Raw genomic sequence first — 25311 nt, forward strand, 5'->3', positions numbered from 1 at the left:
GAGTTCTTACTCTACAAGTATGTTTTCATTATAGTAATGCATTTTTCTCAGAATATGCATGTATGGTCAGAGGCGTACCTAGGCTCCCTTGTACCCTTGGCAAGGAGAGTGGGCAGACTCCTAACCACTCTGAGCCAGAGTGGAGAGGTATGATTTCTGCGCTTCCTTGGACCTGCACCTTTGGCAGGGGCCAATCTGGCCATCCCCTAGGTACATCCTCGTATATGGTGTGCATGTGTGCGTATGTGTGTAGTGGGGGAAGATATTTTTGTTTTCTTGCTCAAAAAGGCTGTCCCTCAAGGTCTGCTGTTGCTTGCCCTCTTGCCCTGTGCCTATAGATAGCAACTTTGTGTCTAAAACTAATACAGTTTTAATAAAAGGTACAACCAAATTCCTTTGCTACAAAGTTGCATATTAGTAATAAAGAATATTTTTAAAAATAATTTGTATCATGGTTGGTCCTCTAATTTAGATCTCCCCTTATTTTTTCAGATACTTAAAGCTTCAAAAAGACTGTCCCTACAGCAGGAGGACCAGCCTAAACCATTCTCTACACAATGGGAACAGATGTTTGTTATAGACTTTATGCCGTAATTAACTAAGCAGTTGAGAAACTTGTGGTGGAGGGAGAAACACTAAAGGTGTTTCACAAGTGATGCTAGGAGACTTTCCCATTTGAGTTGCATCTCATGTAGATGTTGTTAATATGGTATTAGCCAGAAATAGAACACTATTTTTAAAATGAATATATATTCTGGTCAATGCAGACTTTTCATTCAATTTGTAGATGCAAAAAACCACACCTATTTATGCATCACTTGTGAAACTCTCTGAAAATGTGTAGCACTCAGTTCACATTTTAGTATAGCTTTAGCATATATTTAGAACCCCAATATACATTTTTAACATTTTGTAGCTTTTAATATACATTTTTTTATTTTCTCCCTTATTAGTGACCAAGAGGTTGTAGTATCTGAATTTTACATGTGTCGTTCACATAATTGTAATATGCTATTTATAATGTAGCAACAAATGATTTAAGATTTTAATATATATATATCTGTGGATACATTAAAATTTGGAAGCAATCTTAGTTAGCAAAGTTTTAAAATGTGATCAAATAGCATTGTGATATATTTACATTCTTTTATGGCAAACACTACTAAAATAGAGCTGTGAAATTTTGGCTTGGACGTATACTTGTTGGTTAGTAATTATTCTAGCTGAGCTCAGCTCACTTTAATCTATGTTCAGGTGTAGCAAACACCTTAATGATGAACATATCTACAGAATTACTTAAATAATTACACTACACACAAACGTTCTTGTTGTAACCACCACTTCTGATGAACACTGAAGAATTCCATAGCAGTCTGGAAGTTTGCAGAGCTTACATTGAAAATCCACTTGGGGTTAATTGTATTTTTTTTCCCCATTTGCCCTTAGACCTGCCATTGTAATGCACTGTTTGTCAGCAGTTATATCGGCATAAGTACCTAAACTGTATTCCCACAACTGCTTAATCAACAGTAGCCCCTCTGAAATAAATGGGATTATTGTGAGGCAAGGGTTGTAGTTATCTGATGAGTCTATCTAATGAGTCAGAATATGATTGATTTCAACAAATATTCTTTACCAAAAATTGCTTATTATAAATATAAATCAGTATTTATTAATAAAATCCTTATTTTGCTCACAAATGAAGGTAAACTTTTTTTTTTAAAGTTAGGGCTATCGATAACTATTGCATGGTGCTGTTGCATTACAATAGATCCACATTACTTTAATTATTTTATCCTTTTTTGGCTCAGGAATAGTTCTCATTTTAATGCTCTGAGAAAGATAATCTCAGTTTAATCTGAGATATCAGTAGGAAACACTAAGTAGCATTGAAGTCAATAGGAATTCAGTAGGATTATTGTGGAATCTTTGACTTGTGAACTGTAGCCAGCACTTGGAGATAATTAGATTATTATTATTTTAATGTAGAAACATGAGTAAGGAGAAATGTGATGCATTTTTCTTGGGTTGGAATCCAATATATTGAGAGGTCTACATAGTTTGTATGTAGCATATATCCTAGATTTCTGTGAGCATATTCCCTTCGCACATGGGTACTGCTTCTGTGCATGAAAGATTCCCATAAAATATAACAGAGCCTTGTTCTCACCACCACAAGCTGTGCACCCACAGGCATTACACCAGGCCAATGCAGGGAATGGGAGACTGTACAGGAAGGATCATGCCATTCATACTTTTCAAGAAGCAATAGTCCTCTAGTTCTGTTAATACCGATTGAGGCAAAGTATTGTTTTATCATTGATGTGTTTGCCACCCTGGACTCCTCGGGGAGGAAGGGTGGTATATAAATTTAAGTAATAAATAAAATGAAAGTGTTATTCTTCATTGAATGAAAAATTGCATATTTCTAAGTGGAAGAGCAATAATTTTTTATAAAGCCATATTTTTAAGAACATGCAAGAAAAATAGGATTGTGTTTTTGTACAATAGCGACAATATATTTTTAGACTGCTGGAGTGAGAAAATTATTATGCTGTGATCAAGTTCTTAAAATGCTTATAATTACATAATTTTCATGTTTACACAAGTGTGCCATGGGGGCAAGGTAATGGGGACTTTTAAAAGATGAACTTTTTCTTCTGTGTAATGATTGGTTGCAATAAAGTACAAAAGAACCTTTTCACTGGTGCAGTCATTATTTTCCAAAACGCTGACAAAACATCTCTCTTCAATAACACTTTTGTGTCTTCTTTATACCATTTGAAATTACTAGTTATTTTATTATGCAGAACTGGTGGTTAAAACCAGCTTAATGTGAATTCATGTACGTCCTATATCTGCATATAAACTTCTACAGTTTATATGCTTGCAATCTTTTTTTATTCTGAAGTGTTCACCAGTTTTATCATAACCTCTTACCCTTTCACTATGAAACAGAAGCGGGCTAGTATCCTCCTTAGTCTGTAGGTTCACAATGTATGTGCTAAGGCAATATCTGGAGCTGATGGTGGATTTTGTTTCAATACAGCAGCTTGTACCAATAACTGTTCCTAGATGTTCCTAAATGCTTTAGTGATTGGGAGGTTTATAAAGTGGTACCTTGGGTTACATGTGCTTCAAGTTACATACGTTTCAGGTTGCAGACTCTGCTAACCCAGAAATAGTACCTCAGGTTAAGAACTTTGCTTCAGGATGAGAACAGAAATTGCGCTCCGGCAGCATGGCGGCAGCAGGAGGCCCCATTAGCTAAAGTGATGCTTCAGGTTAAGAACAGTTTCAGGTTAAGAACGGCCCTCCGGAACGAATTAAGTACTTAACCCGATGTACCACTGTAGTGAGCCAGGAGGAGAGGAAAACTAGATCTGATTCATGAGCCATCATGAAATCTTTTAAGGCACCATGGTGCTGGTTATATTACTTCCACCACATCCCTGTGTTATACTATGGATAGAACTGAAACAGATAATTTAACATAACCAGAGGAACTTACTTCACATGAGCAACACAGAGTCTTTTGGCATCTTAAAGACTAAAATCTATATTATGACATAGTAAATATGTTAGTTTTTAAGGTACCACAAGGCTCCCTGTTTTTATTGCAGCAAATGAATGTGACTAACCTACTGAATTTGCTTCACAGGATGCTAGATGTTACAATGGAACTGAAAAGCGGTTAGCACCAAAACTCAAAGCAAAAAAGAGGCAAAGTCCCAAAATGTATGGGGGTGGGGGGTGGGACTAAGATTCTTTTGTCACACATGCCATATAATGCAAATTAATTAATAGGCTAAAGGTAGTTGGGAAATAACACATTACATATTTGTCTTGAACATAAAAAGGTTATTGAGTCCTGACAGGATTGGAGTACTCTAAGATACACCTGACCTTAATTTTGCATATATATTTAAAAAAAACTCTAAATAACAACTTTTAGGACCACTTGCTCAGGATTTGAACTGCAATGGATACGGTGCTGGAGTTTAATCCTCACTATGATCCTGAAGAAAATCACTCCATAGAAGCTATTATTAGCATCAGGAAGGGAGTTCCCACTGGTGCTCAAATCACATATGATAGCTCAGATCATGGCAGTTCATACAGTTGGAGACTGCACATGAACTTGACCAAGTATTGCGCACATCAATTGCCCAACATTCTACCAGAAGCAATCACACTGGGGTGGAGGAGACTGGCACCTATTAGTCTTCCCCAACCTGATGTCCGCCTTCCATGTTGGTAGTACCACTTCCATCTTGGACCATTGGCCATACTGGTTAATTGTAGTTCAAAGACACCTGGGAAGGTATAAGGCTAGAGAAGGTTGGCATGCATAAACCAGGTGTAAGGCATAGTGTAAAGGGAGCTGAAATGTTGGGTAAACTGAATTAAACCACCACCACACTGTTGTCTATATATAGAAGTCTGAAAGTTCTATACATAAATTACCAGTATATTCAAGAGAGAACTAGTTATGTTAATCTGAAATGCAGGAAGATGAAAAATATAATTGGTTTATTAAGTTAAGAGTCTAACTTCCATTAGACAGGGCAAAAACTTCCATTCATTTGAATGAAGTGGATTGAGAATGAATAGATATGATCTTTAGTCCTTACCTTTTCCGCCACAACCGAAACAATTATTCTTAACTCTCTGCATATAATAAATTATATTATATTATATTATTATATTATATTATATTATATTATATTATATTATATTATATTATATTAGGACATTGATAGATTAAAAAACCTGACAATGTTGCAAAATTAAGATATACCCATTATTTTGTGGGTATTATTCCAGTTGTATGCATTTTAAAAATAGCACTGCGGTGATGATACAAAACTTTTTTCTTTTTTCTTTACATATTCCAGGACAAAGTGAAAAAGAAACTCAGCAAAAAGAAAAAGGTAAGATAATGTGAATGTTTAGTTTTTGCCTTGGTGCATGGAACAGAGAAAATGTTCAATTATTCTATTGCACAAGTTTTGGAAGTTTCTTTTGGAGACTGTTTGCTTGGAGACCTTTGAGTAGCAAGTGACATATTCACCATCTTCCTTAAGTTAGGACCCAAAGCATTGTGTTTAATTCAAATCAGCAGCCACTAGGCCCTTGACCACCTTCGAAAACCTTCTCCTGACAGGTGAGGGACACAGCAAAGAGATGGAATCCACAATATACAAAATACTGCTCCAAAATCCCACAAACCCCCTTGATGCAATCAAAGAACAATGGGAGGATGACATAGGCTATGAAATTAACCCCACACATTGGACTAGAATGTGGTCTAAACCTCCCTTTAAGTCCATATCAGCCCAAAGAAAGTTTCACTCTGAAACTCACCTCCAGGTGGTACTTAACACCATGGAAACTGGTGCTGATCCGCCCAGGAACCTCACCAAGATGTTGGAGAGGTTGCACCTCCACAGGCACATGCCTCCACATGTGGTGGGAATGCCTTAAAATCCAACCTTCTGGACAGCAGTCCTACAAGAGATATGCAAGATAACTAAACAAGTATTAGAAGTCACGCCAGAACTGGCCCTACTGAACACCTTCCAACATCATAATGACCACTCACATTATACACCTTGCTACATTTTGTGTCCCTATTATACAGCACTAGCAGAAGCAGGGGCCTTTCATTTACTTGGATAGTTCAGGAACATGATACCATATGGTGGACTGCCGACACAGTGTCCTGAAGCATATGGGTGTTCTTGGAAAGAGTCCATGAAAGCATGCCTTCCAGGTCTTGGAAAATAAGATTAAATGATTCTAATGGCCTGTTCTGCACATTTGTTCCTTATGCTGATCATTTGTCATATTGTGGTAATAACCATAAGCCTATGATGTTCATATATTTAGCCAAATCCTTTAAAACAGGGATAAGGAACCCATTGTGCTCCAGATGTTGTTGAACTGCAACTCCTGTCATTCCTGACCATTGGCCATGCTGGATGAAGGTGGTGAGAGTTGGAATCTAACAGCATCTGTGAGGGTGGGTTCCCAAGGTTCCCAATTCCTGCTTTAAAATCAGGTATAGAGGTTCTTTGTTAATTGATCCTTAATCCTACTATCCTGTTACCCCTTCCTCCTGCACCGATACAGGGAAATGGAGTTGCTGACAAACCCAGTGGCTGAATGACTTTGAATAGCTCAATGACTAGCAATGGCTTCAGAGACAGTTGTGATCTTTCAGATAGTTTGTAACTACTCTGGGCTGCGATGAGGGCACCGTTGCCTTTTTGGGTGCTGGCCAGATGCTACTGCAACCTGCAGGAAGCAGGGATAGCCACCATCTTAGATGACTTTAGGCAAATTCATGGAGGAGAAGGCTATCAATGACTACTAGCCATGTTGGCTATATTCTGCTTCCACAGTTGGAGGCAGTAATACCAGTTACCAAAAACCACAGGAGGGGAGATGGCTCTTGTGCCCAGATCTTGTTTGCTGGTTTCCCACCAGCATCTGGTTGGCCACTAAGAAAGCAGAATGCTGACTACATGGACCATTGTCCTGAGTCAGTAGGCTCTAACTATGTTCTTGCATTCTTAACAATTTGGACTGGAAGACAAGAAATTTTAAAAAGAAAAGGAAATGTTTATAATGTATATACAAAAGTAATGCAAACAGATCAAAGCATTAGCAGGATTCTAAATACACTAAATGAAATAGAGAGTATGGATAACTTAGGAAGATGGAATAATTGGAGAAATGTCAATATGCAGTTAAAATAGAATTAAGAGGACTCATGGTTGGGATGGGGGGGAAGTCAAGAGGGTAATCCCAATATGTGGAATTGTAAGATTTTTTGATGTAAGTTGATCTTTCTCTTGTGTTCTTTTCTTCTTTTCATTCTTTTTTCTCCTCCCCCCCCCCGCCTTTATTTTTGGAAATTCAAAAATTTGAATTTGTACTGGTCATAGTATTATTGTAACTGTGTAAATACAAAAACACTAGTTTTGCTCCATATTGTTAGATATCCTTCAGCATGCATTAAGGTGTTAAAGAAGTTCACAAATAGTCAATTCTGAATTCTGGGAAGAATTCTGCATTTCTTTTTAATCTCTTTTTTTTCTAGTGAAGAAAAAGAAACCAAAATTGCTCAATAAATTTGATAAACAGATTAAAGCTGAACTTGATGCTGCAGAGAAGCTGCGCAAAAAGGTAACAATGAAATTCAACTGAGCTTAAATTGGCTGTTGCTGGAGAGAACATAAAGATGGGCAGTAGCACCATGCATAAAATTCTAGACATAGAGAACCTTAGAAGGTGCTGATAAACACTGCAAATGGTTGTGAACCCATCTATTGGCAATGCTAGTGAATCACAGTATAGGCTTATGTCTGTTGTAAGGGATGGATGGACAAAGACAGCGATTCAGTACTTTTAAAATGTATAGACTGTAGCTCAGTGGTAGAGCATCTGCTTTGAATGCAGAAGGTCCCAGGTTCAGTCCTCAGCAACTCCAGGTAAGGCTAGGAAAAGACTTGTCTGAAATCCTGGAGAACTGCTGTCAGTCAGTGTAGACAAAACTGAGCTTGGTGGAATAATGGTCTGATTCAGTGTATGGTTGCTTCCTGTGACATTTTATGCAACTGAACCTGGGAAGTAGGCCAGCCCAATAAAGTAAAACTTGCAGTTCTTCCAGATGTGATGGCAGCCTTGAGTTTTAAAATCTATATATTTTTCTCATATTTGCATACCTCTTCATAACCGATGCTTTCAAGGATTTCACAGCTGTGAAATAGCCCATAAGAAGGTACCTAAATAATTTCACTTTGATGCCTTAAATTGTGTATTTAATTTCAGTAGGATTACTCTGAGTAAAACTCAAATGAATACCACCCATCATATTCAATCAATTTTTTTCTTATGTGTTTTAATAGCCCCCAATATGCTTTCATTTCTCCCCCTCAAGATGTTCACTTTAAGGCATTTCATAACAAAAAGGGAAATTTCAGGGATGGCCCCAGATGTTTCCCTCCCTGAGAAAGAGCAGTAAATACCACCTTCTCCCTCTCCCTCTCTTCTGTTTCCTCTCTCCCCCCCCCTACCCCACCCTGAGCCCAAACCTAGCTGGTTTATTTTAGCATCTAAGACATAAAATCCCACAAGCACTTTTCCCTGGGTACAAAAATATAATAACTTGTTGCTCTTCCATGACACTCAAAATCCACTGCCTGTGGTCATCAACCCACTCTAGTGCTGATATTTTAGATTCCCCTGCCATTCCCTTCCACAATCATTTAATAATGTTAATATTTTATTTTTATTTAAGCAACAACAATCCCGACCTCATACACTGTGTTTATTTAAAAGGTGTATTATACATTACCAAACTATAACAGATAGCTTCCCTAGCTGTCACTGTAAGTGTTGTGTGCCTACTTCCTTTTCCCACAAAAAAAGTTTTATAAATGACCGAATTATTTTTAGCCGCTTTGTTAGCTGGTGACTTCTCAGCATTTTTATTGGAAATGTAAATAATAATGAATGCTAATATTTTTCCTACGCATGATATTTTGCAAATTACTTCAGATAACAATGGCTTTCTTTAGGGAAAAGCTGAGGAAGCTTTGAAGGCATTTGAAGCATTAGTCAACAAGTATCCCCAAAGCCCACGGGCAAGATATGGAAAAGCGCAGGTAAAAAATGAGCAAGCAATGTATGGAAAGACAAATTGTCTAGTTGTGTGTGTCTCTATTTGTCCTAGACTATAAATCCAGTCATCTCCAGGATGAACACAATGGGAAATGTGAATGATCTTGCAAAAGGCGGCTCTTATTCAGTGAGGCCAGGACATTTCCCCCAGAGCTGTGAAACTTGCAGGTGGTTTACTGAATGTTCCTTAATCCTAGCACTGGGTTGTTGTTTTCATGCTCCTGTAACTGCCAATTTCTTCTGAAAGAAGGGAGCAGGTGACACTTCCTTTCATGAATAGAAGAGGCTTGGTAGCTCCTGTCTTTTCTCCTTTGGATGTCTCTCAGCTTCTTGTGTTACATACAATTAAGCAATGGCATTCCCAGTGATTTGTGCTTATACCCCATATTTTGTAGCCTTAAAATAACTTGCACAACACTATAATCAGCTTGCTTGACATTACACGATGGAAATATGAAGGTCTTAACTGTGTCAGTTCTTCAATTGACAGCCATCTTAAAATAAATAAATAAATAAGCCAAAGCCAGAAAAGCCAGCAAAGTTCACCATATTAACCCTTTGTTAAAACAACTTTCTATTACAACTTTACATTCAGCAAAGTCATTCTGAAGTGAAAATAGATTTATAACTACCTTTGAACAAATACTCATGATTTGGTGAATGAATTCCAGAATAAAACAGAACAAAGCTGCAGGCATTTCAAAAGATGAGCACGGAAACAAAATACCTGTTTGTTTTTTCAAGTCAGTGTTGTGGTTGGCTATGTAGAGGCTGTTCGCCAGCTATTAAAATACCTTTTTTCCATTTTCCTTGCTGCACATTTTGGTGTATGTAGCCACCAAAATTCTTGAAGGTGTTTGTCCATTTGTACAATCAGGAATTCTTCTTCTTCTTTAAAATGAAAGCAGTTTGTCTCCTTTTCCCAATGACATTTACCAATCTCAAACAACTACCAATTGAGTAAAAACATGTTTTTAACAAACAAAAAAGTTAAGTGGTGACTTGGGCACTGATGAATGATTTATGGTCACACACAGAGTGAGGATGACTTGGCAGAGAAAGCGAGAAGCAATGAAATACTACAGCGATCCATCAGTACCTATGGTGAAGTTGCTAGTCTACCAAATGTCCCTGATGATCTGGTAAAACTCACATTGAAAAGAAGGGCAGATCGGCAACAATTTCTTGGTAAGGATCTTAAATCTGTACTTACTGCAGGTCAAATGTTCAAAAATGCCCAGGGGTTTTTTAAAGACTTTGTTGTTTTATTAAATGGATGATACATACAGCATATGTTTGTAAAGTTACATGAACGATAAACAACAAAAGAACTGTTTGTGCAATGTAGCTTAAAGGGTAAGTACACACTAGAGATGTATATCATATAATGTCAAGAAGATTTTGAAGGAGACAAGTTTTGTTTACTGCAACTGAAACCTATTTGGTCTCAAAAAATCCTCCTTGTGAATTTTAACATCATTTTTTCTACAGATACTGCTCAGTTGCTTGAATATTCTTCCAAATGATTTCTATCTGGATTTGACATTGATACTTGGTTTTAATATCCTGATAGGGGTGGGGGTGGGGGTTGCCAGTATTTGATAATGCATATTCAACAGTATACAGCTGTGTTACCTCTACAGTGGTACCTCAGGTTAAGTACTTAATTCATTCTGGAGGTCCGTTCTTAACCTTAAACTGTTCTTAACCTGAAGCACCACTTTAGCTAATGGGGCTTCCCACTGATTCTGTGCCGCCGGAGCACGATTTCTGTTCTCATCCTGAAGCAAAGTTCTTAACCTGAAGCACTATTTCTGGGTTAGCGGAGTCTGTAACCTGAAACGTATGTAACCCGAGGTACCACTGTATACAGCTTCACAGAGTCAAATCATATTGTACAGACCACAGATATGCTTGTACAAAAAAACCCAAAACCCTGTGTACATCACTGCATTTGTGTTTTAAACTGTTGGTCTCTTTCCAGTGGCATTAAATAACAGGCATGACTTGAAATGAACAGAAGTAGATAGAAACAGGTGTCTCCCAGATTCAAGGAAAGGACAAATGTTAAGCAAATATTGTGAGCAACTGTCTTCCTGTGAGCCAGGAAGTCTGAACATCCCCCCCCCCACTTGAATTAATTGCAGTTTATTTATACCCTTAATTAATGTAGTTGAAAAATAGCAGCAACTTTAAACGTGCACTTTAAAGAACTGGAGATTAATTGCTGGCATATCTATCCACGCTGTGAACCCCCTTATTACCACTGTCCAATGAAAGCTGTGATATGAGGAATGCCACAGTTGTCCACAAGAGGTCTCCATAAGACTGACTGATACAACCCACCAGCTTGCTTTCCTAAGGCATAACTGTTAAAATTAGTAGTAAAAGAGATCAGTGGGAAAAATACTCATATATTTTTACGTGCATATTTACATTTTGTGTTATCGGTCTTTAGTAATGTACACTTTTTATATATTTAATCACTTGAGCCCATTTAACAGCTGAACATACTGTATTGCAGGCATGAGCAACATGATGCTCTCCAGATGTGGCTGGACTCCCATCAACCTCAGTCAGGATGGCCAATAGGCAGAGATGATGGGAGTCCAACCACATCTGGATGGCACTAGATTGGCTACCTCCTCTGCTATATCCCAGACTACTCCTACTTGTAACCAAGCTGTTGTTGTTGTTTTTTGTCCAATTCAATTAGGTCGCATGAGAGGCTCCTTGGTTACACTGCAAAAACTTGTTAGCCTGTTTCCCAATGATACTTCATTCAAGAACAATCTAGGAGTGGGTTACCTTTTGATTGGCGACAACAGCAATGCCAAGAGGGTTTATGAGGAGGTGAGCTTCTATTAAGAATATGTAAACTTTTTTTTTAAAGTACCACAGGTTGATCAAGGCTTAAGAACATTACAATTTTGAAAACAATAAAAGTATGCATCTGTCTCTTTATAGCATAGGTGGTGAACCAGTGGGCTGAAAGGTGATTGCCGCAGCCCCGCCATCCCACAGCAAAATCAGACACATCTCCCTCTGCAAAGGCTCCATTGCTGGGTGGTCTTACCAGACAGGAACCAGGAAGGAGCATTCTGTGCTGTTTCCTCATAGTAACGATTCCTGGCAAGAGGGAGTATGACTTTGCAAATTATGCAGATGGGGGCTTTCTTTTCCATTGTGCCAGTTGGGCCTGAACTTCTCTTCATTACCCAGGGCTGCAGTGGCAAAATCTGTACATCACAGTCCTGGGCTGAGAGGAAAGGGTTAAACCTCTTCATGCTGCCCAATACTGTGATGCCCAATACTGCCCATGACAGGGATGAGCTGAGGAGAGTGGTTTAAACTTCCCTGCCCGGCCTAGTGATGAAATTTCAAAGCCCTGTGGTGAGGATGAGTGTGTGTGCAGAGTGTGTGTGTTTTGTATGTGGTGCATGTGTGATAAATATGTGTTGGCAACACCTACCACAGGCAGGCAGTCCTTGGATTAGTTGACTATCAGGGTAGCCCTTCAGCTGAAAAAGGGTAGCCACCCCTGCCTTTTAGGCCATGGTACCCTCATTTTGACCAGTCCAAACACTGCAAATGTTTCCTCTTACGGTTGCGCTAAAGTGTGCATAGGCTATGTGTGGTTTCCCTGTTGTGTAGCTTCTTGTTCAAACTACAAGATACTTGCCTTTTCCTCTTCTAACTCTTCATTCCTTCGCATGGGAAAACTTGGCCTACTAAAAAGCATGTGAACAGGATTGTACCATGACTCTAGGTCCTGCTTGGACTTCTGCAATGTGCTACCTTTGAAGGTGACCCAGAAACTGCAATTAATCTAGAATGCGGCAGCTAGCCTGGTTTCTGGGAGTGGCCGCCGGGACACATAACACCGGTCCTGAGAGATCTGCATTGGCTCCCAGTATGTTTCCGAGCACAATTCAGAGTGTTGGTGCTGACCTTTAAAGCCCTAAATGGCCTCAGTCTTGTATACTGAAGGAGCGTTTCCACCCCCATTGTTCAGCCCGGACACTGAGATCCAGCGCTGAGGGCCTTCTGGCAGTTCCCTCATTGCGAGAAGTGAGGTTACAGGGAACCAGGCAGAGGGCCTTCTCGGTAGCGGCACCCACCCTGTGGAACACCCTCCCTTCATATGTGAAGGAAATAAGCAGCTATCCTATCTTTAAAAGACATCTGAAGGCAGCCCTGTTTAGGGAAGTTTTTAATATTTAATGCTGTATTGTTTTTAACACTCGAATGGGAGCCGCCCAGAGTGGCTGGGGAAACTCAGCCAGATGGGCAAGGTATAAATAATAAATAATAATAATTGTTGTTGTTGTTGTTGTTGTTGTTATTGGTAGACATTCAAATCTGACTGTATGATAATGCCACTGAAGGCAACTGAACCTCATTGAAAGTGAGGGCATTGCTTCCTGAAGCAGTCATGTACATAATTCCAGCCAGCTGCAGTTGTACATCAATTTAAAAGCATATCTCATTTACAAAATGCTGAAAGATGTTACATTTTAAAAGTTAAAGAATACATGTGAAATGGACTGATGAAGAAACAAAGTTAGGTATTCCAGGCGGAGTATCATAACTCATTTCAAGTTTAAATATAAAGTATAAAGTAGCTAGTTCTGTACCCTATAAAATAGGGATGAGGAATGTGTGGTGCTTTGGATGTTGTTCACTACAACTCCTGTCATTTTCTTTGCCATGCTGATTGGGGCTGATGGGTCTTGGCACCAAACAACCTCTGAAGGACCTCAGGTTCTCCACTGCTGTTATGAATAGAGTCTTGAAATCTGACTAGAGGCATTGCAATGTGGTTGAAGACCCATGAAGCACCGTCTGCTGATGCCCAACGAGAATCAGAAAATCCCTGCACCCTCTCTTCACCTCCCTTCTGTTGGCAAAAGGGTAGCACTAGAATGAGAAGTTGTGGGTCAGCAGTAGGAATAACTTCTAGGAAATCTCTGTGTTCACGGTTGACCTAAATTCTGTTTTCAGCAGTTTGGTCATGTTGAATCTTTTTTCCTATTTCTCCTGCCACACACACCTTCAGCAATGAACCTAAACCGTGAACTTTGAATCAAAGAATTTTATTCCTATAGTTGGAATTCAACCCGATGGGAAACTTGTCCATTCTTGGCGAACAATTTTTTTAAGATCTTCCATTGTATCACAGCTTGAAGGCAGTGTCAAGAAAGTGATAGCATTTCATTTTTCTCCGATTAGCTATTTCCCCTTTGAATCTAGTAGTCTGGCACTGAGACACAATACATTAAATATAGGCTTTGTAAAAAATCAAAGCTGCTTTTGTTTTCAAAGCGCAATAGATCTTAGTTTAACTTTCTTCAAGGGATTTCTCTAGTTCAAGAAATTTGAAGGCAAACGCTCTGTCTCCCAATTTGTGCCACAGATAGACGAGTGTTTTGAGGTCAGTCCTGAACTCTGCATTAATTATAGTTAAATGGCTGAAGGAGACACAGTAGCAGGAAGAATTCCCTTCCTTCTCTGCTCCCACAGTTCTGTGTACAGTGGTACCTCAGGTTAAGTACTTAATTCGTTCCGGAGGTCCGTTCTTAACCTTAAACTGTTCTTAACCTGAAGCACCACTTTAGCTAATGGGGCCTCCTGCTGCTGCTGCTGCGCCGCCGCACGATTTCTGTTCTCATCTTGAAGCAAAGTTCTTAACCCGAGGTACTATTTCTGGGTTAACGGAGTCTGTAACCTGAAGCATATGTAACCTGAGGTACCACTGTACTAATTAAACATTCTTTTCATAAAAATCCATTGTGCAAATGTCAAAGCTGATGTTTGGTATGTTGTTTAAAAATGAAGGCCATACCATGAATATCAGCACAGCTTCTCGTCCATGGCTGAGGATGGAACGGCACCTTACATGCAGCATGGAAGTATTGCTAAAAAGGGCTCCCCTCCTGTTTGAGTTCTCCCCCTCTGTTTCATAACATTTAGACTCACTTAACCCAGCAGGTGCCCGCCACATTTTTTTTTTAACTACAACTCCCATCCGCCTTGGCTATTGACCATGTTGTCTGGGACTGATGGGAGTTCTAGTCCAAAATATCAAGGGGGGGCACCAAATTGGGGAAGCCTGATTCAGTCTATATCGTGATATCACCAAGTTGTGAGTTTCCCTGCCTTTAGCAATGGGAGCCAATAATATGGAGTGAGACATGAAGTCTCATGACTTGATAAAATCACATCACAGGGTATGTTCCTTATTTTCTTATTTCTTTCTTTCCTTCATTATTTCATCTTTCTCTTCTCCTGTCTCCTAATTTATCCCTTCTCTATCTCCTTTTCTCTTTCTCTTTTCTTTTTAGTTTTTGGTTTTATTTAGATTAACATTTTAATGTTGATAAAAAATATAATAAATAATATTTGTGTTCCTTTTTCCAAACTCTAATAATTTTTTTTAATGCAATTTTGAAGCATCTCCATGTGACACACAATATGTAATTCCAGCCTATATGACTGTGCTGAATTAATCCAAGAAGTCTGCTGCATGACCTTGCAGGCAAGAGAAAAGGCAGGGACAATTCCAATTAGACATACATGTTCAATAATGCATAGTCAAAACCCTTAGCCAGTGGTCTGCTTGTGGACTACTAATGGAAATAAATCCTTATTTTGAGCCAAGAACTAATATATAGCTATGTCTCTGTAAACAATTCAAAATCACTGCAGAGGTAAAGCCCTAATTATTTTTTGTTTTGCTTTTTCACAGGTTTTGAGCCTGGCTCCTAATGACGGCTTTGCTAAAGTGCATTATGGCTTCATCCTGAAGGCAGAGAACAAGATTGCAGAAAGCATTCCCTATTTAAAAGTAATATTTACATTAGGTTCTCCTTCTTTTGGAAAGCACAATAAATGGAGGAAATTATATGTGAAGGGTCAAAATTGTACTATTTAATATTAGAGGGTCGTGAAAACCTCCTTTCCCCATATGAACTGACCCAGATCCTGTGATCACCATCTTAGACCCTTTTTCCACGAGAGGTTCAGAAGGTGGCAACACGAGAATGGGCCTTTTTTGCAGTGACTCTCCAGTTGCAAAATGCTTTCCCCAGGGCACCAGGTGCCTTTGCTACTTATCTTTAGGCACAAGGCATACCTTTGGCTAATTAAACAATCAATGGAGTTTTTAACTGTGGGGGGTCTTGGGGTTTTTTGTTACAAAAATGGTATACATTTTTGTGTTTTTATATTGTAAACTGCCCTGTGATCCTTGGATGAATGGTGGTATAGGATGATGATGGTTATTGTTATTACTACTGCTGCTGCTATCACTACTATGTTGATCCATCCCCTGGAAGAAAGATCTCTTTTCCAGGATGGGGCTTCAGGTCAGTTATTTAGCACTGCAACTTACTCCCTGCCCTCTAAGAGCCAGTTCACACAACCACGTTTGAGATGGTTCTTCTGAAGCAAGTTCCCATGTAGAGACATTTTCACAAGTCCATATAATCATGTGAACATTTGTGGGGGAAACACACCATGGCCACTCTCCACCTCCATTAGAAATAGTAGAGTTGACACACAATAGCAGAGAAGACATGGGGAAAAGAGAGTGATAGATAATTTATTATGCATCCTTTGAAGGAACAGAAAGCGTGTACACTATAATACATTATAGGAATTTTAAGATAATATATCTTTGAGAAAGAATTATATAAATACAAGTATACAAGTATACTATATAGTAGTAGTAATTGACTTACTGTCTGCATGTGGGTCTTTAGGCAGCCCAAATGACAGTACAATTTAATGTATAAGCAGCCTTGGGGGATCCTTAAAGTTTTCAGAAGTACAAGAAATCTTTATGGTGGGGAGACTCAAAACAACTTGATGGACATGGAATGATGGAAAAATTGAAAGCTGAGGAAATGGAATAGAGTTTCCTAGTAAAGGGCATAGCTGGCTCAAATCCTGAATAGCAGCTATCCACACTGCTACATTTTGTTAGCTGTGGAACTGAAAAGCTTTTTTAAAACACAAAAATGAATAACTGGCATTCTTTTCTGATCCCTCTAGGAAGGTCTAGAATCAGGAGACCCAGGCACTGACGATGGGCGCTTTTATTTCCATTTGGGTGATGCCATGCAGAGAGTTGGAAACAAAGAGGTAGAGTTTAATGGAGGTTCAATGAGTTTCATCTGAAAAGGCAAATAAGATCTGAGTTGACTTTGGCCCTAATGTGTCCAGAGTGTGAGATTGGTCAGGAACCTGAAGCAGGAAGCACAGCAAAGAGCCAAACTCCAAATGTCATCAGAGGCTATGATGAAATTGCAGGTTGTTAAGCACACAGAAGGGTTCAAGGGAAGACTTGGAAATAAATAGGGCTGTGGTCTTAGTCAAACCAATTAGAAGAAGCTGACTCTACCTAGCGAGCAAGAGCTGGGTATAAATCCAATTCAGTTTTTGCATTAATTCACACAGTCAAAATTCCTAAAGCTTTTTACGTGGACGATAACAAAAGGCTGAATGGTCAGAAGCACCCTGCATAAAGAAGTGGGAAATTCCCAGTGCAGTAGTGTCTGAGATGGCATTGCAGTGGGTGAAATCTAATATAAGCTACGTTTATTTATGAATACACTTAGCTGGATCACACCAAACTGCTTCCTAGTTACTGATGTTTAAGTAGGATTCCCCCACCTCATTTCTTCTGTAAGGAAGTGCATAGAAATGGCTACAGAGAAGAAGCTTAGTTAATTGCCTTTTTTAAAAAAAAATATTCTAGCAGCATTGCTGCAAAGACAGCTTAAAACCTATTTCTCTGTACCTCTGTGTCTTTAGAGTCCAGTATATTGAGTTCCTTTCTTTGTGATGTAGTTGAGCGGCTTACTGGTTATAGGATTGTGGATTGACATTAGGGACAAAATTTTAAAGAAAACTTTCAGCATATACTTTTTGATTAATTTCTGCACTTCTGGTTATTTACTGAAGTAAGGATGAGTAATCAGATTCAGCTGCAAGGCCAGACCCTGGCATCCCACAACTCTCGTGGGCCACTGTGGGTGTGGTTTTGCAAAATGGCCTCACCACTTAACTGCCAATACTGGTAGCTTCCCTGCAGATATTATCCATGGAAGGCAGATAGATTATTATTTTTTTACAGGAGGTGACAAGAGAACACTGTATGCTGGTAGAGAAGCTGTCTTTGTTTTTTGTGTTTTATTACAAGATGGGCAGAACTGGAGCAGCATCCTAGTAGGAATTTCTATAGGCACATCCATATTCCACGTGGATGGTGGGTATGCTTGAGTGCCCCTGAATTCTTTGGTGCTGCAGATTTTCGTGGAAAAGATCTTAAATTGTTTGTACAGTGGTGCCCCGCAAGATGAATGCCTCGCAAGACGGAAAACCCGCTAGACGAAAGGGTTTTCCATTTTTGAGCTGCTTCGCAAGACGATTTTCCCTATGGGCTTGCTTTGCAAGACGAAAACGTCTTGCGAGTGTTCCGATTTCCCCCCGCTTTCCCCCCTTTTTCTAAGCCGCTAAACCGCTAATAGCCTTTTAGCCGCTAAGCCTTTAATAGCCGCTAATCCGCTAAACCGCTAATAGCGCTAAGCTGCTAATAGGGTTGCTTCGCAAGACGAAAAAACCACTAGACAAAGAGACTCACGGAACGGATTATTTTCGTCTTGCGAGGCACCACTGTATCCACCTCTGTTCTCTTTTCCCAAATCACTGCATCTCAGCTGGTTATTTGTGATGATGCTATAGGGGAACAATCACTAAGCAGGCTGATAGCATAATTAGCATGCACAGAGGAATTTGCTAGCATATGATATTTGTTATTGATTTATCCTTTTCTGCTGAAGTGTAACTAATGTAAATGAGCTGTTAACAAATTAAAATCTTCTAGGCATACAAGTGGTATGAACTTGGGCACCAGCGGGGTCACTTTGCATCTGTCTGGCAGCGCTCTCTCTACAATGTCAAGGGTTTAAAGGCTCAGCCATGGTGGACAGCAAAGGAAACAGGTTATACAGACCTGGTCAAGGTGAGCAGTATTACTTTATAGATTGTTATCAGCAGAAATTTCTGCATATTGCATGATGCCAAAAAGAAAACTGAAATTATTTGCAAGCACAATGCATACATAGAAAAATGCAAGAGGGAAAATATAGGAGATAAAAATACAAAATAATAATAATCAGGATAAAAATCTACATTTCATTAATTCTCCTATATAGATTTTTGTCTGAAGTAGATTCCACAGCTGCAGTTCTCTGAATACATACCTGGAATTAAATCTCATTAAACACAGTGGAACTTACTTCTCAGTAAGCATGCATAAGATCAGACTTCAGCAGATAGAACAATATGCTGCTTTATTCCTTGTGACTGACACCTAAGCTTGGTTCCAGACTTGAGTCATACTTAGAGTAGACCAACTGAAATCAGCAGGACCTAAGTAAGTCATGTGACTAACTTGATTTCAGTGGGAGCCATAGTCCATTGTGTGACATTCCTTCTTCTGCTAAGGGAATGAGTTGTGGAAGTGAGCGAACACAAAAAAATGTACATGCTGGACCACTTGAGTTTTTATGGCCATAGTAAGTCTGTAATTTACACTAATTACTGGGAGGCAAGCCTTAAATTGCTGAATGTTGTAATTAGTGGATAACATGCCGGTTTGTTTTCCCTTGTGCTCTCATAACTCTTAGAGGCTTCACTGGGACGTTTAATTGCAGAAGGTAGACAACATCAGGCCAACTGAATAAATACAAAACTCAGACAACAGAGAAGAAATTCATCACTGTTTGTAGCCCTTGAGATAGACAGCTAAATTATTTATAATCACTATTCTCTGCTATTGTTAAAATACAATTTAGACTCTGTTATTAAATCATCAATTATTGTTCTTTTTTCAAAACGTCAGTGAGATTTCCATTTCTAGAACAGATTATAGAGGAACGTTAGAGGCTGCCATCTATTTTACTTGTTTGCTTTTTTTCATAATGCTCCATGTTAATAAGAAGAAGACTTATACTCCCTCCCCATTTTAACAGGATCACACACATTATTAAATTTTGTTGTCCCTGTAATAGGCTAAAACATCTGGTTTTACTGAACATGCTTTAATGTTAGCATGGATAATGTTCCCTTACAAGAAATGTTCTCTAGCATGAATATCCTCATTCATTTTGACCATCACCATGCTTTCTTATAGGAAAGCCCTGTTGAAATCAAAGGTCCGTAGGGTAAGTTTGCACACTCAAAGCTTAGGTGGGCTTCTTAAATCTGCATCCCATGATGGAATAGTCTGGCTGTTTTGGAGACTAAATGAACCTTGATTTATTTGTTTTTGTTCCCCCTGAGTGAGCTAATGCTTGTGTTTGGCCATAAGGTGCTACATTTAGTTGCACCTAGTGGCACAATGTAATCATGACTAGTTACAGGACGCCAGTCAGAAAAGGGGAAAGACACCCACATGTTCTCATTCAGACACAGATCATGAAACAGAACCCATGGGTGCCTGCTTCCAAGCTGTAGGCTCATAAGCATGTATATTCCAAGATGCTCATTATCAACCTTTTCTTTCCCAAGAAATATTTATAAGACTAAGGCACCTGCCTTATTCAAGAAGTAGCACACAGACCTGAAAATAACTCAGTTTCAGAGCAGCAGACATAATCCTATTTCTTTGGAAGTGATTCATTTTTGTTCACTTGTACCCACATATATTTATAGGTACATACAGAGAGAATGAAATTCTTGCCCTGTCTGGAAAAGATTTGAGCTACCTTAAAATACTTGTTGCTTTGAATCTTCACAGGTTTTTTTTTTATTTGCTAACAAATATATCCACAAAAGCCCAAAACTTCTAGAAGCAGAAATCCCCACAGAGGTAACAAAAACATTGTCTTGGATCAAGGAAACTTTAAAGAGCCATTTTCCACTCCCACCTGCTCCCTTTTGCTCCCATTGTGGGTATGTTAACTTTTTGTAGACATACTTTTGAACACTTGGGTCCATTACATACAAAACTTACATAGACAAAGACGCAAAGCATTGGAGTACTTGGAAATTTTTTTTAAAAAAATATATCAGTATATCATTTTCACAAAGACAGACCAACTGCGTTTGGGGGCACTTTCTTCTTTCGTTGCTGATTTTGGTAACTTAGTTTGAGCCAGGTGGGGTCTCATTGTCCAAATTCAGTCTCCCCAAGTCTTCATGATTGTAATTTTCTATTAATTTGTATATGCACCCCCAAAAAATCTTTCTGGAGAAAGTACCAAATAATACCTTACATCTCCCAGCTCAGATTTTATTTTAAATGAGGGAATTGGACATTATCTTCAGGTATCCTGGTATTCTTTGCAATGTTGCATATTTCATGTTGTTCTATTTTTAGTCAGAAGAGCGAAAAGCCTTTCTCCATGTGGAATCACAGCCTTGTAATCATTCTAGCTAATATTTGCTAACTATAAAAAAGAGAAATCTGAGTGAGATGCATGAAGCATCATGATGAAGCAGTGCAATGATATAGTACTAGAGGGGCTGTTCCTTGGGTAATACTATCAACTGATGTTTATCTGTGCTGTTTTGTATGCATAACAGCCTATGCTTCTGCTGATGCACGTATATATTTTGCTCTAATTGGTGTTATGTTTTAGATGCCTGAAGTAGCTTGCACAGTTGGAAGTTTGCCTAAGGAATTAGAAATATAAGTTGCGAAGACATATGAGAAGAACATTTGTAGTCCTCATGCTTCCATGTTAATGCTGTATAAAATTATTTCAATATTTGAAAAAAGGTAATTCTAGTAATGAGCTGTGTTTTTGCTGCAAGCGAAAAGTGCCATAACGTTCTCAGGAGAGTAGTAACAAGCTTAATAAAGACAGCTGTTTCAGTCATTTGTGCTTCTATTCCTTCTTATTTATTAAAACTGAGAAATCCAGACAAGTTTTCTCTCTGAAGCCCATGCAATCCAAATTTGTGAATTTGTTTGCAGAAAAGGTGCTCAAAACAAACTGACTTGGCGGCCTTTGACCTTATGTACAGTGCAAAGTATTTGTCTTATTCATATTCAGTCTATTCAGTGTTGAGCCCGGTTTATAGACTAATGTTAAAAATGTATTTTAATGTGTGTCTGTCCTATTTGTATGTAAATCTGGCTGTGGAGTGTAAGATGCAAAGCATTGAAGAGGCATAACAGTGCTGACCCTTCCTTGAAGCTCCCACACTCACTTCCAATTGCTTTCTTCCCAGCTGGCCCTACTTCCAGTATCAAAGCCCACTTTGGAGCAAAGCGATTCAAAGGATGGACTTTGAGAGTAGCAGTGGTGGATTCATCACTCCATGATCATGTGCTTGTTTGGTCTTCTGAATCAAACTCTCCATGCTAGCTTTCCATCTAAATAGGGTGGGTCTGTGTCTGGAAACACAGTTTTGCTCACATCACATGCTTTTTGTGCCTCCGTTTAACATCATGGAAGTTAATATTGCTTAATAGGGGATTAGGCACAGACTAGATGCCATGGTTTGCACATGATGTGCCCTTATGTGCTTGATTTCTGTTCATTAAATAGTAGTTGCAGAGGGACCAGGATTATTCCTTTCATGGTCCTAAGACAGATCACTCCTCCCAAGCTATTTAGTAAAAAAAAAAAAAAAAAAAAACCCAAAATGCAAGGGAGAAGCATGGGCATACTGTGCTGTCTAGTTTGGCTTTTGACTATGGTTACTGTTTAGCCAAGACTAAACCATTTCACCTGTGCTTCAGTTCAGGTGTATCTGACAGTACTGGGGAGTGTGTTCTGAGAATAATCAACTTGAACCCACTTTGCCCCACATCCAGCCCTTCAAGGGATACATGTCCCAGCCCCAGTGTGCTGTGTATGCCTGCTCCACTCCTGACCAAGCCCCACTGATGTGCTGATGTGAAAAGAAATGCTGCCTTTTACCTTGCCCAAAATGATATGTAAAAAGCAAAGTTTTCAGCCACCCCTCATGGCAGCACTGGAGTGGGGAGAGCTGGAAATGCTGGGTGTGTGTGTATTTGTAATATATTTGTATACACACATACCTAGGCCACACCCACCGCTATCATGCAGCGCTCAGAAAGGTAGCTGACCATCAGTGAGGCTCTCAGGCTGAAAAAGTTCAGCCACCCTTTGTCTGCACAGACTGGCAGCAGCTCCCCAAATTTCTCTGCGAGTGCTGTCTGGAGGTGGTTCCTGAGAGCTTTTGCAAGTGAAGTATGTGCATTTTGTTTTCATATGTTCAGGCTAAATACTTGAAGACGGCTAGCTATTTCATTTATTTTTCTTAAATTCCTTAGAAGTTCAAAGTGCCAACGATTCAAAAAAACAGTAATATAAAACAATCACACCTAATAATGAAATATTAGCATGAGAAACTAGGACCACAATAACAATTACAAGGCAGCCATCAGAATTAAAACATCAGCATACCAAACATACCCCAAAGGAGGAAGTCTTCAGCCAAAGGCCACCCAAAACAGTTACACCCGAGGGAACCTGGCACAACACGCTTGGCAAGGCAGTCCAGGATTCATCCTTATTGAATCGCAGCACTGCACAGGCCATAAGAAAATCACCATCCTTATCTGTGTTTCAGATAAGGAAAGCTTGCGTTTAACTTGAGTAAAGCTGTTCCCTGTGTTGGTGAATTGATCTTCCCTTACCTGATCCTTTCAGCTTCTGTTCTGACATCCTATAGTACATTATTATTGATTCAAGCAAATCAAGTGGTACCTTTGTCAGTCCTCAGTATATTGTTTAGATTACATACAGATCATTAAAAGTACCGTCAGTTTATTCTAGTGTCATCAGAAATATTGTTGGCAGCAAAAAGAAAGAAATAAGGCAGGTAACTTTGTACATTTTCCTAATAATGCTGCTTTGACATTTAGGAAGGATCACAGCAGTGCCATTCTTAGATAATAACCAAGTAACTGGAAATGATTGATTAAACAATGTCCTATATTGTCAGTTTGCAAAGCAATCTGGAATGTCTTTGACCTGTGTGATTGAGTTAGTTACCATGCAGATTTCTTTCTACACTTGAGGAAGGCTCAATAATGGTGCACATATTTCACACAAATGAGGATACCTGAGCTTTCCCCAAGCTTTTCAGGGAATGAATCTCAAGTGACTGAAGAACTAGTATCCATGTAGAACTGAAATTCATATCTGTTGACCACCAGAGTTGACCATTCTGCAAAAGAGAGACCATGATTCAGTTCCCTTTTCTCCTGCACCTTGTTACATTGGGCATTGCCAGGTGCTGGTATCAGTCATTAACCACAATATATTTGCATTGCTCTTTGGAAATGAAAGCAGTGCCCAATTAATTGCATGGCGCATAATCTGGCTTTGCAAGTGCCTCTGTGATGTTAAATAGCAAAAGAATTGCTTGGCAGACTGAAGCACGAATTAAATCATTTAGGCAACAGAAGATAAAGATTCTGTTTTGCTGATGAAATTAAGTTGTAAATTAAGAGGATTAACTCTGCTTAACATCAATAAGTACATAGAGAATCTGTGGAAAGCTTTGTCTGGGAAAATGTGATGATGGCAAGTGCTATTGGTTGCTTGAGTTAAGTTTGTGGACTAAAAACAATGCCATTACCCTTTCTTTAGGGAATTCCTGTAATGCCATTAAACAGTATGTGGGTGAGATAGAGGTGGGAAGGCCTTGGGATCTCAACATTTGTTGAAGTCATATTGCTGTAGGAGTTACTCCTTCTTGATGCTTTAGCAGCAAATCAGAAATTTGAAGGAAGTGCTCTGGAAAAGAGGTGCTCCTCTAACTTTGCACCTTGGGCTATGGGAATATTCTGCTCTCTCAACTTGTCTGGGGCCAACTCTTGCAACAGAGTGAAGTGGGGGGAGCACTGAGGATTTCACATGTCATTACAGACTTAAAAGACATGTGTACATTGTGCTGCATTTATTTCTGGAATTCAAAGTATTGTTCCCAATGCTCTGTTAGCTCTCTTGGTATTGAAAACTCTGGTGCGCTGTGACTGTGAAGATCAATACTCTTGTTAGCGCACAGTATAAAATGATCTGCTGAACACCCCCCTCGGCTAATCAAAAGCAAATTAAAGTGGAGGCCACTTTGGTAGGTGGCTGGGGATTATTGAAATTTTTATGATGCGAAGGTAATTGAAACTAAGAAACTACATGGATCGTTTTGTTTTAAACCCTTAACTGAATGGAAAATGGAAAATGGAAAGCTTGTTAACGATGCTAAATGCTTTCTTACTGCTGCTGTGTATTTTTAAGGTAAAAATAAATAAATCAGAATGCTCTTTAAATACTAAATTAATGTATTATTTGGTATTTTTTGCCTTTTCAGTCCTTAGAGAGAAACTGGAAGGTGATTCGAGATGAAGGACTTGCTGTGATGGATAAAGGAAAGGGGCTCTTTCTGCCTGAAGATGAGAACTTGCGGGAGAAAGGTGACTGGAGCCAGTTTACTCTCTGGCAGCAAGGTTTGTAAGCGCTAATTTCCCCCTCTCTCCGGTCACTCAGTTTCCATTCTGCAATTTTAATAAAAGCTGTCATTTTAATGGAATGGGTTTGTTCCTGTGAAGTCAGACTGCAATAAAATGAA

At 39.1% G+C, this 25311-nt stretch overlaps 1 protein-coding gene across 8 annotated transcripts in view; it reads left to right on the top strand.

The window, feature by feature from the left end:
- The window catches only part of ASPH (aspartate beta-hydroxylase), a 100684-nt gene that overhangs the window by 64826 nt on the left and 10547 nt on the right, over window positions 1-25311 (top strand). For 4 of the 8 annotated variants that reach the window (XM_083517898.1, XM_083517908.1, XM_083517907.1 and 1 more), the window contains 9 exons: window positions 4899-4934; window positions 7109-7194; window positions 8589-8675; window positions 9729-9879; window positions 11408-11544; window positions 15440-15538; window positions 16747-16836; window positions 18581-18718; window positions 25054-25189. In XM_083517898.1, the coding sequence (XP_083374024.1) occupies window positions 4899-4934; window positions 7109-7194; window positions 8589-8675; window positions 9729-9879; window positions 11408-11544; window positions 15440-15538; window positions 16747-16836; window positions 18581-18718; window positions 25054-25189 (960 nt within the window). Of the gene's footprint in view, window positions 1-492; window positions 2702-4898; window positions 4935-7108; window positions 7195-8588; window positions 8676-9728; window positions 9880-11407; window positions 11545-15439; window positions 15539-16746; window positions 16837-18580; window positions 18719-19385; window positions 21582-25053; window positions 25190-25311 lie in introns of those variants that run through there. The other 4 variants (XM_083517912.1, XM_083517911.1, XM_083517913.1 and 1 more) reach the window with 2 other exon arrangements.

Source organism: Podarcis liolepis (assembly GCF_965112155.1).
Source record: "Podarcis liolepis genome assembly, chromosome: 8".
NCBI classification, from domain to species: domain Eukaryota; kingdom Metazoa; phylum Chordata; class Lepidosauria; order Squamata; family Lacertidae; genus Podarcis; species Podarcis liolepis.